Below are 14,582 nucleotides of genomic sequence, written 5' to 3' on the forward strand. Positions count from 1 at the left end.
TTTTGGATCCGATCCATGAAAAGAAGTTCTGACAAAAGGAGAGCCTCCACCTCTCGGGTCGGAGCCTGTTAATAGGTGTGTCAGACACCTTATAAATACCGCAGGACACACGCGCCTCTCCGCAGCGTGAGACAGGCCACACCAACCGTGCTTGTTGCAGTCATTTATTTGAGGCAGAAAAGGCATAACGCGTATATATATCTATATTATCTAGTGGCGGTCGCCAGTAGATAATATATATATCACAGAAGGACCCCCAAGGGGCAAAAAACATTTTTTTTTTTTTTTTAAAAATTGCGGGGTGCGCGCACGGTGCGCGCACGGTGAAAAACCTTGAAAAATAAATAAATAAATAAATAAATAAATAAATACATAACTTAGCATTTAAAAAACCGTACAAATTCACTTAAAAAACCATAGGTTTCACACACGTTATAGTTAGGAATTAGCATTTAAAAAACCTTGCAAATTCACTTAAAAAACCATAGGTTTCAAACAGGTTATAGTTAGGTGGATATTTCACTCGTAAAAAACCAATGAAATTCCCTCGTTATAGTTAGTTCAGATAACTATAACTCGCGCGACCGCCACTCTATCACAAGGATGATATCATCAGTGATGTCATTAGTGATGCCACTGACCATGTCATGAGTGATGTAATATGTGACGTCATGAGCAGTGGATTGCGGGCACGCGAGTTATAGTTATCTGAACTAACTATAACGTTGGAATTTCATTGTTTTTTTACGAGTGAAATATCCACCTGACTATAACCTGTGTGAAACCTATGGTTTTTTAAGTGAATATATATATATATATATATATATATATATATATATATATATATATATATATATATATATATATATATATATATATATATATATATATATACATATCAGTAAGTCCATCTATCCATCCATCCATCTGTCCGTCCATCCATCCGTCCGTCTGTCTGTCTGTCTATCTATACGTTTAGTAATATGAAAAGGTGTTGGCTAACACTAGATGTATAAAGACACATCTTTCGTTACCTTTAATTGCAGTGCACCTTACAACAATTTTTACGTCTCGCCTGACCCAGCGCATGAGACTTATTGAGAGGGCTCCAAAAAGTGCTACCAGGCCAGCCTAGAGCTACAGTGAAAGTGCGCGGGCGCGAGTGCCACGCTTTACCGCGATCACTTTCACTTTCGCGGCCGCATAGCCAATAGGTCTCGCTTTTGGGACCTTATAAGTATTTAGTTATGCAACTGTTGCATGGCTAAACACTTATAAGGTCCCAAAGGCGAAACCTATTGGCTATGCCAATGCTTGTTACATTCTGCATAGAATCATCTCAGTGTTTGGCTAGATAGGAAGTAGCTAGTAGAGGTCAGAGATGAGTTTATATTAATATCACATGCGGGGGTATGAGTAGAGAGAACAAGGCGTGTTGTGGATGTGGGGGAAATCTGGCAGAGGAATAGACGAGAGGAAGTGAGAGAGGCTTAGGTGGTTGAGATGAAGGGAGAGTTGGAGAGACAGAGAAACATTGAATGCAGGACAGTGAGAGACGGGTTAAGTAGAGGCAATGGCAGAAGAAGAGGGAGCTCTTGTGTGAGTGGGAATTGTGAAAAGTGAGAGAAATAGTGAAAGGACCAACCTGACAAAGGGAGGGAAAGGGGGATGAAAAGAGATTGGCAGGCGTGGCTCCTCCGTAATGGTGGAGGAGCATTGCCCCACTGCTCAGAGCCAGCAGATGATAAATAAAATTAAAATAAAACAATCCACCCAGCTGTGTTGCACAGCCGGGTGGAGAAAAGGCACAGTGCCTGAGCGAGCGCCAGACCAGCCCACTCAGGCTAATCCCAGTGCTTCTCTTATGAAAGGTATAGCATGAGAGCAGCGTCTGGATTGGGTGGAGAGCCTGTGCTCTGTGACCCATGGACTGCCAAGAGGAGCACCCAGGCAGCCGGCAGTGGCAGCGGCAAGTAAGTCTTTTAATCATTTTTATTCACATAACGCTCCCGTGCTGTCCCACCACTTTAGATTGGCGGCAACCACCACTGGAGAGAGAGGGTGACAATGGGTTTAAGATCCTACAATTCATGGCAACGGATCTGGCCGAGAGCGGGGACAGAGCGCTTAGTAACTGAAGTCATCAGCGGGATTCTCTATACACAGAAGGCCATGAGGGTTTGTAGCTACCAAGAGACTGACCTTGTTCCTTCCATCATGAGCTACGGTGGCTTGCTCAATACTGGTGATCATGTTCGTTAGAGGCTGGTCCGTGTGCGAGCTGTTGGCAATAACTTCAATTCTCTGGCTTTTATTCTCAACGTGGCACCTGTAGAAGGGGAATGAAACGAGAAACATAATCTACCATTGCTACTTATTTAGATGCCCACAAATATTACAATGAAGCCCCCCCTTTGTTTAATATGTACCCGAAGCTACTCATGGCACTGTTCAGGAGCCACGGACTGTGTTCAAACTCTTGAGCAGATGAACCGCAGAACTGGGCTAAGGGCCAGATGTACATATGTTTCTGTTTGCGATTACTAATAGCTAATTCTTGTGATTGGCTATTAGGTAATCGCAAACAGCTATGTACGACAGTGTGTTGTACACAGTTTGCGATTCGCAGTGGGTCGCAAATAGACCTACCTCATTAATATTCAAGAGGCAGGCCCGATTTGAGCCCCATAGGGACCGCATTTCAGTCGCGAAACATTCACACATACCCCTGTGAGTCGCTATTAGGAAGGGATGTCCTAAACACGTCCTTTTCCTAATACCGAATCGCAAACCGAATTTGCGATTCTGTAATAGGTTAACGAATCGCAAAATAAGGGTTTGGTACATAGGAAATTGTTTTTTTTTTGGTCGCAAATTGCGCAAATCTGCGAATCGGGCAGTTCACGTCTTAAAAAAGCTTCGTACATCTGGTCCTGAGTGTCTGTGGCGCAGGAGCCTTTTGCTGCAGTCTCTGTAGGCCTAATGTGCACGAGAGGTATCAGAGACCTCAACTAAATGTGTCCAAAAGTTAGTCCCTCTTTTAGGTCTCAGTATATGCTAGAATCATCCCTGTTTACAGCATAATCCCAGGTGGTACTTGACCAAGTGTACACCTTTGCAAAGAAAGCAGTGCCTGGAGGAGGATGAACACGCAGCGGCATGGCTAATGCTTGCTGAGAAGAAATTTGAATTCAGTTTCCTCACTTCTGAAGTCTTAGTTTTGTATCCAAATTAGCAGCAAGATTGTGTTGAAGGCATGAGGGAGGACGATTAATATCTGAAAATGATTCCACCAGTTTACCTCAAGGATAAAATGGAGAGCTATAGTCCATTTAAGGTTGCCACCTCACTACATGTTGCCGGAGTAAGACGTTTCCAATTCAGGGCTATCATTTTACATTTTTGTTCAGGAACTGTTAGTCTTGATTTGCTCCCATAGTTCCAGTTGGGTACACACCTGACAAAAGTATTCCTAACAGGGAAACAGTGTTTCTTTGATTCAACCATATATTTCTTCTTTACATGCAGGCAGCAAGCAACCAAGGCCACGGTGCATGGGACCACAAACCACGTCTAATCCAGTTTCAAAGAATGCATGTGTGTGACACAGCCATGTTGGATGAACACCTTTGAAACTGAATATGGAGAGGACCAAACTAGTGTTCTTTGAAAAGCAATCTATCAGGACTCACAGTTGCTGGGCCTCAGAGCTAGAACCTCTGCGAAGTCTGCAAGTACCCTCGCATCATCTATGCCCACTTTATGTTTACAGCACGAGTTGACACTCGTTTCTTCATGCTTTGTGTACTCACGAAAATGGTCCTGCTCCTAGATACTAATCACAAGAAAAAAGTTGTCCGAACGCTTGTCTTCTTGCATTTGGGTTACTGCAGTTCCCTCTTCACAGTTTACCAATAGGTCTTACGGACAGTCTTCAGCAAACATAAAATGCCGCTGCTCATCTTATTCTCAGGTATAGCAAAGGAACTCCTATATCTTCTTCCGTGGTCTCTCTTCACTGACTACTCTTTCATAAATGGTGCATATTCAAAGCTTTAACGCCTTTGTCATAATACACTCAGTGGGTCTTCTCCTTGCTATGTATGCCATAATTGTCTGTGCTTCAAACTCAACACATCCTTAATTTCTTCAATGGCCAACCTGGTTATCGTTGCATGCTACTGACGAGATTGCCTAGGAAGTAGATCCCTCCTGATGCTCACAGCTAATGCCCGGAACTGCTTACTCCTAACTCAAGGGTGCTCAACTTCAGAAAACATCTCAAAATGTATGTATTGGATCTACCCACTGACTAGTCTGTAGTGTATGCTATTCAGTGACATGCTCATGGCCCTAGAAGCCATGGCATCCAATACGCAGTGTAATAGCGGGTTTTACAAATACCCCAAATAAATACATGCACACATTTAACAAGAGAAGAACTCTAGAGGGGATGGAGAGGAGTGGTCAGTTGGAAGACCTTAAAAAGCAGTGAGATGTCAGTCAAAGAAAATGCTTTCCTTTGTTTGAGGATGAAGAGGAGGGAGACGGCTTGTTGGTTTTGGAGTTGAATCTTGTTGGAGATTCTCAGGATATATTGGGAAAAGGCTTGCTGTCTGGTTTCCTCTTCTAGGATGTCTTGGGTTTCAGTCTAGTGTGGTTGCTGCTCTGCAAGTCGCACGCGCGCCACCATAGATTCTGATGCTGGTGACCAAGTATAGAAGGTGGGATCTTAGTGAGCAGAGCTTTGTAAACGAAGCAGCACATCTTGAAGGTGTCTGATAGTGGAAGCCAATGAACTTCACTGAGAGTTGGTATGACCCTGTCAAATGTATATAGACCTATGATTGGGTGGGCTGCTGCCTGGAGGGTGCTTTGTTGAGGGGTGTTGTGGAATCCAGTACACCTATCAGCAGGGTGTTACCTCCATGAAGGTGTGAGACCGCTGGAGAATGTACATCTCTGAATATATAGATTTTTGGAGTGACCAGAATTTTTTTTCTTGGGAATACAGTGCCCTAGCAGGTATGAACACACAGAGGAATTGTGCTGTTGAAGCGAGTCAGGTCATTTCTTGCAGATCACTTGTGTTATTGATAAAACCTTTAAAAATGATCAGACATTTCATTGGTAGCTATTGAGGCAAAGAGGTCATGCACAGTTTCTTTGCAGTTTACCAAACCTTACGACATTGGGGCCAAGCACCATTTTCATTCATCAATACAACATCTGAATAGGATCACTATTGATCGAGACGTGGAGAGGCCCGGGTACATCCCAGATCAGCGCCAGAAGCTCAGGATGAACACATAAGATCAATTCATATAGAGTTAATCTAAATGGACCTCTGGGGTCGTTCTGTCTGTCCCTCCTCCATCTACGTGGAAGCTCCTGATTTAGGGAAGGTTTTTTAAATAAGGCTGCAGCCATTTGCCTCTGTATAAGAAAGGCCTTTTCAGCTTTGAGGATGGAAAATTAGTAAAGAACGAGGTAATAAGTTTGGTTAATCAGGGAACTGGGCCCATAGAATGTACTCAACTAAAAGATTAATAAAGCTGGTGCACTCCATGGATTATATCAGTGGGAAACTGGGAACCTTAAAGTCAGGGCAAGCTCGCCTGATGAGCAGCAAAGTCGAGCTTGCAAGCCGCCCGTGCAGGGGCTGCTCATGTATCCTTCATCTTGACACAGACAGAGACCAGCCTCATGGCTGGTGAGTAATGGCCTCTCCTGAGGGAATGGACGGGTTATGACTTCAGGGTGTGAAACCACTAACACTCTTGGAGAGTGACTGGAAAGGGATATCAGTCACTCATTTCACCCGCAGTTGAAGTCTTGTGGAAATGTCAAGCTTTTAACTGCGGGAAATTGCGACGTTTGTCACCGTGGCGAAACTCTTCAAGTAAGATGTTAATTTCTTCCACCTCTATCTTTGTCAAAGTCATGTTTGGTCCTCAGCAAGGCTGAGCAGGGCTGATCGGCCAGAGCCCCTATGCACAATTCAGAATGTTCCCATCAAAACCTGATCTTCATGAAGAAGCCATCACCTGATACAAGTTTGGTTATCAACATTAGTTTGCAAGTAGCAAACACTTCATACAGCCACACTGGTATAATCTAAAGGTATGGTCATATCCGTCCATGTTTGCTATATAGCCACATATGTCCACAGGGCCCTGTTGTTTTCATTTAAGTGGCAGCAGGTGTCGCTATGCTGTTTATGACTCATTGCAGATAGTTCTACAACTTTTTTGAGTGGGCTTATATACATGCCATTACGGTAGCCCAGGTGTGTCTATCTTGTGCTGGGCCGCGCAAGCAAAGGAACTATTTTGCTAAGCATATGGAGATGATTCCGCAGGGTCATCTCTTCTTCCTATGTTGTTTAACAGGTATCTACAACCACTTGCTGCTATCGCTACTCCCTTTGGGATTTCTATAGTCTCCTACGCGTATGACACCCAGCTGGTTTTCTCGCTCACCCCTGACCTAGATCCCTCAGTTCCGGCCCTGGGACCATGTTTGGAGCTAGGAGCCAGCTGGATGAATAGATCCTGTCTTAAGATGAATGGAGCAAAGGCGGAGCTTATGATCCTCAGGCATAATCCTTCTCCTCAATTGGCATTAGGCTGGGAGGTATGTCTCGGCCCCCTCCCCAGCCCCAAAACTGGAAATAAAACATTTGGCGGTTAGGCTTGAGAAATCCATTTCTATGGAAACCCCGGCCACCAAACTATCAGCCAGATGCTTCAGAATCTTGCATATGTTGTGCAAGATCCTGCCTCTGCTCCCCCGGTCTGCGAGCACGCTGGTAGTCCAGGCATTGATTCTTTCTCTACTGGCTCACTCAAAAATTACAAGTCAAGCAGAATGTTGCTGCACACATGTTGTTATGTATCCCTAAGTCTGAGTCAGCAGACAAGGTTTGGTGGAGCCCCAGTGGCTTCCAGTTGCCCAAACAAATGAATTCAAAGCCTTAAGCATTGCACATAGAGTCTTACATGTGTGGGGTCCTCCCATCCTTCACCAGCTTGAAACCCCCTATACCCTTAGAAGGCTACTTAGATCCAGCAACTCCCATTGGACCACTGTCCCATCATCAGAAGAGCCAGAAGTGGAGGGCGGTCTTTTTGCCTCAATGCGGCCAACTTTTGAATTGCATCCCTTTAACTATCGCATCCATGGACAAAGCTGTGCTTTCAAAAACTCCTCAAAACCTGTTTTTTTCAGACTTGACCCTCCAGGTGACACCTTTTGGCCTTAGTGGAACATTTCTTTCTTAACTAGCGCTGGGATGCCTATGGGTCGCTATACACTTTATAGATCGCCTAGCATAGCATAACATAGTGTAGCATGGAACAGTGCACTTTGCGAAACTAAGGGCCTAATTACGATGTCAGGAGTTTCCTCTGCCCGACATCGTCTCAGTCAAGGGACTGACCAACACCCAGTCGGCGGTCCCGACCAACCAATTAGGATATGACTGAGCACTGTTTGGTTGCACTCCCATACTTTACAAGGGAGCATGCATTCCGTCCAGAATGCATGCTCCCATTGTAAAATGCGAGGTGCAGTCCATCCATGTACCTCGTGGAGGGCACCTCAAGGTGCCTGCCACAAGGGTCAGGGATCAACAGGAGGGCACTATAGGTGCACCCTTGGATTCCAATCAGAGGCTGTGCACTAAAGGGGGCCCTGCTGGGGGCCCCCAAGTTCGAGTTCCAACAGTCTTTCTGTGTCGGAAAGGCTGGCACAGAAAGGCTGTGTGAACCCGACATCGCAATTTCTTCGAGCCCATCGGAAGCCAGTCGAAAAGCCCGTTCGGTTTCCTTTCCTTTCCGACCAACTACATCATAATGGGTTGGTCAGAAAGGAATCCGACAGGAATATTATGATGCGGTCGGAGCAATTTCCGACCGCATCGTAATTAGGCCCTAAATTGTAGTGATTGACTTGCCGGGGAGGGGTTAGGGGTTCAACCATCACTGGATAATCCCCAAAGGACCAGTAGAAGCCTCAGCCTCTCGAGTGTGACACTTCAATTTCCACTACTCTCCGACATCCACAGCTGTCTGTTGCTCCGTCTTGGGAAGTTCAGATTTTTGCATCAGGAATTCTGCAGCTGAGTGCGGGTGATAAGGGTTGAGTGCTAGGCGCATGGATTTCAGATCGGTGATCACCGGTAGAGACGCAACAATCACTGGGGTCAAAGCGCGTGATGCCAAGGCACCTCCCATGGGAAGCTCTGATTGCAGGAGTTTAAACAAAGGAAACGAAGTCCCTGCCAGACAAAATATTCCATTGACCTTCCATTTCCAAGATCCCCTTTCGGACACGCTACATCATCTAGCGCAACATAATGCGTTCATTCCGTACAATGAACTGCACTTCTGTAAGGAAGAATAAGCTCCTTGACACTGAAGACAACACTAAACTACGGAAAAAACTGAAATAATTGCATTTTCTATGGAAAAAATAAAGGAAATTAATATTTGTGTGCAATATGTATAAACATGTACATGTATGTATATTCACAAGTATGTAGGATCTTTGATCAATTTTATTAATTTAAAAAATAAGAAGCTAATCAACACTGAAAAAACAAGGAATGATGCAAAAAGTTGTGAAATTGATACAGATGGGAGCTTCCGGAAAATACCTCCCTCCTTCTCAAAGAGAACGTGCCCTCAGATTAAAAGAGGAGTCTTTCTCTAACAAATGGGTTTTATCACCCATTTCTATCTTTCACTACTCATTATTCTCTATGAGCAAGGTGGTTTGCAGTATTATATAAAAAAATAAATCACACTTATCTTGGATTATGAAGTAGCGTGCTACTCAGCGTAAAGCGATTCAGCGCCTCGTCAGGGATAGTAAGCGCTCCATAACTCCAGTTACTGTATAATACAGTGATTGCCAGACCACCCAGCCAAACTGATTGCTTTGATCTATTCTTCTCGGAATAATGAGTTGTGAGTATGGTGTAAGTCTCTCTGCTGGCCATGTAGGCCTAAAGCAGTATCTACTGCTGGTAGAACAGACATCGTTCCATAAGAGATCTATTTGATCATCCATTGTTTAAACTCAGTTGTGGCCCTCTGTGAGATGGGAACTCCTACCTGACTGTGCCTTGGCTATGGCATTTTATACAGTCTTTGTACCCTCATTCCTACATCCAGTTCGGGACACACAATCATGATGGCCGTAGAATCCGCTCCTGAAGAATGTGTTGCTCCTCTAGTTCAACGCTGATGCACCACACTTTGGGGGATCCCACAATGGCTGTGGACCGCTTTCCTCCTAACATTCAAACTCACTGGGATCTTCGCTGCCAACCAACACTTTTACTAAGTTGTGTGATTGAAGTAAGGATGTGCCTGTTTGATTTATCCATTTAGCCTGTGCTCTAACTCCCTGATGTGGTTGAACGAGGGTCCATTATTAGTCTGGAGGGGAAACATCCATTACAACTCAGTCATTACATCGCACTGCTTTTACAACGCAACTGTTACAACGCAACTGCCTTTACATCGCATGCCATTACAATGCATGTCATTACAGTGCATGTCACTACAACGAATGACATTACAACGCATACCATTGCAACGCATTATAAGGTAAGTACTGAAGATTTTTTAGTTTTAGGGTGGGTATGGGTTTTGGGGTGGATGGGAATAGTAATTTTTACCCCTACACTATCCAACACTTTCCCTACTGTTGCACTAACTGGAGTAGGAATAGTAATTTTTACCCCTACAGTATGCAACACTTACCCTACTTTTGCCCTAAAAGTACTATGCTTTGTAATGCCATGCGTTGTAAAATCATGCAATGTAATGGTAGTTGCAATGTAAAAAATGCATTGTAAAAGTGTGTTGTAATTGTTTGCTTTGTAACGTCATATATTCGTCTGGAGAGCCTTTGGCTTGTCACTGGCACTTCACGTTACTACCACAATGTTAGTTTTACCACAGAGCGAACATCATTGTAGTCAATAGATCCTTAAAGGGTACCACCACAGAATCCATGGCTATATCCTAAGAAATTTCAAACTGTTGGTGCACACAGGTTCCAGACCCTCTGAGATGGTGATGCCTATGTTGTGTACTCAAACTATGAATGCGGGGGTCTCTCATCTTCAAAACGTGTCTCTGCATCATGTCAAATTACTCTACTTTGAAATTTGCTACCAGAGCCAGAGATTAGACACCTGCAACACCAATCACGCCATGCAAACCACTTGCAGTTCAATCAACACCACTCCTTTTAGCATACAGGCTTAAGAACCAGCCTTGAAATAACATACGCATCACTCTTGCCTCACACACTCCAAACACATGCATACCCCATGCATGATAGCAAACCCCTTCCTCCTAGCAGCACTGCATCCACACATGGTTCCAAACTACAAGCTACACTGGCAACGCTGCGTGCATAAGGGACGGCAATGCGCCATTCATAGCATTTTATATATTGTTCCTCCAGGGATGCCCAAGAGATGGTTTACAACTACTGGTATTCCAGTGGATTCTATGGTTAATAATGGGTGGAGATTATGCCAGGCTGAAAAGGGTGGAAGCATGCTTTTGAGGTGGCCACTTATTTCTGACTGTATGCGTACGCCATTTTTCCTAACAACCTTAATCATTACCTGATTTGTATAATATTACCAGGATGGCCAAGGTGTAAAATAAAATATGGCTGTTGGGGTATCATGTGTATTCTTTTAAACGGTGAACGCTTTCTTTTAACGACATCACCCAGTCTCTGTGACTTAGTGAGCAAACATATTTGATTTAACAGAATGTAAAAATGGTCTTTTTACTGCTAACCAGGGGCGGCTCCTCCACTATGGCGGAGAAGCGCCGCCCCACTTAAAAATAAAATGATAATAAAACCATTTTATTATCATTTTATTTTTCTTACCTTATTGCCAGCTGAGCTGAGGTTAGGGTGGGGGCGGGGCCATGCTGACAATCATCACGTCGGCAGTAGGGAGGCGTGGTAGGCACTTATAAGTGCACAGGTCAGTTTGGCCGGCAGCGTTAGGCCAAACAGACATGCGCACTTAGGTTTTTCCAACCCAGCTGTGTTGTACAGTCGGGTTGGAGAAAAGCTGCAGGCTCTCTGTGCCTGAGCGAGCGTTAAACCAGCTCGCTCAGGCCAATCCAGGTGCTGCTCTCATGCTCGCTGTAGCATGAGATCAGCACCTGAATTGGGGGGGGGGCTGTGAAGTGAAGCCCATCCACTTTCGGGACCAGAGGAGCAACGAGGTGGCCGGCAGTGGGCGCGTAGCGGCTGGTAAGTCCTTTCATTTTATTTTTTAAAATCCAACCCCTAGTCTCCCACCTCCCACCGCCCTGCCGATTTACTATAGCGGCAGCCGCTATGCATGTAACTAAAAGCCTAAAAACTAACATGGATCCTTAAATTAACAGAATGCTTATTTAATTAAATAATTATTTATTCCAGTTGTAGGGCCGGGACACCTGTTGCCAACTGCACACTTTATAAATGTTTTTTGATTGATTTTTTAAAATTGATTTTAAGGACCTTTAACTGGGCTCTCCCCAAGATGCAACAACATTTTGTAACCACATTTACTATGTACTGCAACACACACCTATCCCACCCCTCTTGATTCTCAGATTTGACCTCAGATCTAAGCCCAACTATACTAACCTCTGTTTATTTCTAAACAGAATACTGGATAATGTAGAGGGATATACGAAGATGGCTTCCTTTACCAGTGTTTTAGGGGGGATAAAATTCCAATTATAAACCCAATGTGCAATTGACTTTAAACATCCTGGTTCTGGTATCGCTTCGGGCAGAACAGCCCTTGTCTTTGACTTACAGTGTACTGGCGGGGGTTACAAAACATGGCTGCCACTCCCAGCGGATGGAGGCGGGCGGAATGCCGTAGGCAGTGCACTGAAGGCTCTTCACCGTACCCAGCAGGACCGGCTCAATCTTCTCAACGTCAATCTCTTTTTCATAGATCACAGGCTTGGCTGGAAGAGAAAGGAAAAGAGACCAAGGGAACTATGAATCTAGTCACTCCAGTACTCAACCCTACACATTTCTTGTAGAAAATTCTCAACTATAAGTTCCATAACATCGTAAATGTTCAAAGTAATGATCAAAAAGTCTCATTCATACTTTTTTATACAAATTTTTCTCTAGACCAACTGCTAACCAAAAATATTTAGATTGTGTTGAAATCTTTGGAGCCCTGAGTTTTTCTGATGCTCACAAGCAGTTTATAGACATTTATATTTCACGGGATATCCTAAAATGAGTATTTATGAAAGACAGTTTTGATAGGGTGCTAATTTTTGAATAGAGAAACTTGTTAAATTAAGCAATAGAAACGGCACAGGACAAACAAGTCCTGAAATTTGCACAATCGCATACAGTTTGAAGGACCTCTTTGACTGCACCCACCATTGCAGTGACAGTTTTTCCATTTCCGCAAGCCAAGAGCTACACTGCCTCTCCAGCAGTAAGTTAAGGCTACAGAAGTCCTGTCATCGAGAGCCGGCGGACCCGTCAACACCCGGTCATTATTGGATTAGCTCTTTCATGCTGATTCCAGTATATTGATTCCAGATGCAATTCTTGAGCGACTGACCGATGCTGATCCCTGATTTCGCTTGAACCATGACATAAATTTAAAAATGAGTAATATTGTCTATAAATCACTAATGCCCTATGCGTGTATAATATAAATAGGACGAATGAAGGGTGCTTTCTGGTGTGTTTTCAAGGAGTGTAGGCTGAAAAATTAAGTTGGCCTGTTCTGATGACCTCCACAACGTCCAGGGAGTTTACTTCTGTTTTACAGAAGTTCTACATACCAAACATATGATTATGTTGGCTGTCTTTCATTGATCGGTTTAAGTGTGAGTGAGCCTGGATTTGTTGTAAGTGGGAAAGAAATCACCAGAAGGTCAAAAGTTGAATTAAGGTATGGATATATTATGTATGAGAAGGGTTTAGAGCCACCCTATATTAGGTCTAATTTTATTTTATCATATATGAGTATTTGTTTTGTATTTCAAAGAACATCAAAGTCCACACATCCCATGACAGGAAAGAAAAGTGAACTCCAAAGTGTCTTATTTTAAAGGAACACCACAGCATTACAGACACGGAGTTACAGTTAAACACAACGCGTTTCGGCGCGCAAGTAAGATGACCAAGGTGATCAAGGTAAAACTACTAGAGGCCTATCTTCCCATCTTGGAAATATACAGGACTCAATATCTTGAGAGCTACAGTGGCCCCCAGAATGCCTGCAACACACCACAAAAACTCAACACTTTAAAGTATCTTAGTACAACGTGACACAACACAGAATAACAGAACATAATTTGACACAATGTGCTTACGCTTCACACCAACTCAAGAGGTCCACAACTTCGCAGAAGTCTGCAAGCTGCTCTTTAATGCTGTTGGGTTCTTTCTGTGCAGTATTTCTGCATTTGCCATAGATTTTCAACCTAACGGGGTGGATCCTCCATTAGGACGGAGGAGCGTCGCCCCACTGCTTTCTCGCAGTGCGAGAAGCAGAAACATAAAATGGTATTTTAAATACCATTTTATGATTCTGCTTCTCGCGCTGCGAGAAAGAAGAATGGTATGCCTGGTTGGGACGGGCAGGTGCACGAGTCGGGCTAGGAGTGGCTTGCCCAATGCTCTGGGCCCTGACAGTTTGGTCGGCCAGTCATGCACACTCTCCATTTTCTCTATGTAGGCTGCGTGCAGCCTACATGAGAAAATGGCCTCCCCTACAGGCGCCCGGCTGGACGCCGTCCGCACCAATCACAATGCTGCCATTGCAGCATTGTGGTTGGCTTAGGAGAGGGGAGGGAGGATGCCTGCTTCCTGTTCCCCTGTAGCAGCAGGAAAATGCGGGACCCGGGCGGGATCGGAGGCAGCGCGGGACCCGGTGAGGTAAGATTTAAAAAAAAGAAATTCCCTCCCCCAACCCCCGCGCGAACCTCTGCGTGACCCCCTCACCAGCCCTCTTGCGGGTCATGCGAGCCGCAAGTGCTATCTAATAAGGTTCCTGCATAGGATAATTTTCACTATAGGATCCCTGCACTGTATTGATGTCTCCAGAAGGGTCCTGCATGGGATTTACTTCACTACAACACTCTTGCATATGATTGATTTCACTATAAGTCTCCTGTGTGGTTTTGCTTTCCCTAGAAGGGTCAAAAGGTCATGCATGAGACTGATTCCACAAAAATGCTCTTCCTTATGTATTGGTTTCCCTACAAGGGACCTGCATGGGATTGGTGTCACTATGTCTCCTGCATGGTATTGGTTTCCCTACAAGGGTCCTACATGGGATTGGTGTCACTATAAATCTCCTGCATGGAAATGATTTCCCTACATGGGTCCTGCATAGGATTTGTGTCACTATAAATCTGCTGTGTGGTATTGAAATTCCTACAAAGTTTCTGCAATGGGATTGACTTCAATATAAGTCTCCTGCATGGGACTGATTTCACTAAAAGTCTCCTGCTTTGGAATGATTTACCTTTGAAGGTCCCGCATGGCATTGACGTCAT

The 14,582-nt window shown here is 44.2% G+C and overlaps 1 protein-coding gene across 2 annotated transcripts in view; it reads right to left on the minus strand.

Moving 5' to 3' along the window:
- Nucleotides 1-14,582, minus strand: part of LOC146829570 (vascular endothelial growth factor receptor kdr-like) — a 579,398-nt gene that overhangs the window by 272,388 nt on the left and 292,428 nt on the right. For both annotated transcript variants that reach the window (XM_085608274.1, XM_085608273.1), the window contains exons 10-11: nt 11,858-12,014; nt 2,203-2,329 (exon numbers count right to left, since the gene is read on the minus strand). In XM_085608274.1, the coding sequence (XP_085464400.1) occupies nt 2,203-2,329; nt 11,858-12,014 (284 nt within the window). The remainder of the gene's footprint in view (nt 1-2,202; nt 2,330-11,857; nt 12,015-14,582) is intronic.

The sequence above is a fragment of the Triturus cristatus genome, chromosome 5_2 (assembly GCF_964204655.1).
Source record: "Triturus cristatus chromosome 5_2, aTriCri1.1, whole genome shotgun sequence".
In the NCBI taxonomy this organism is placed as follows: Eukaryota; Metazoa; Chordata; class Amphibia; order Caudata; family Salamandridae; genus Triturus; species Triturus cristatus.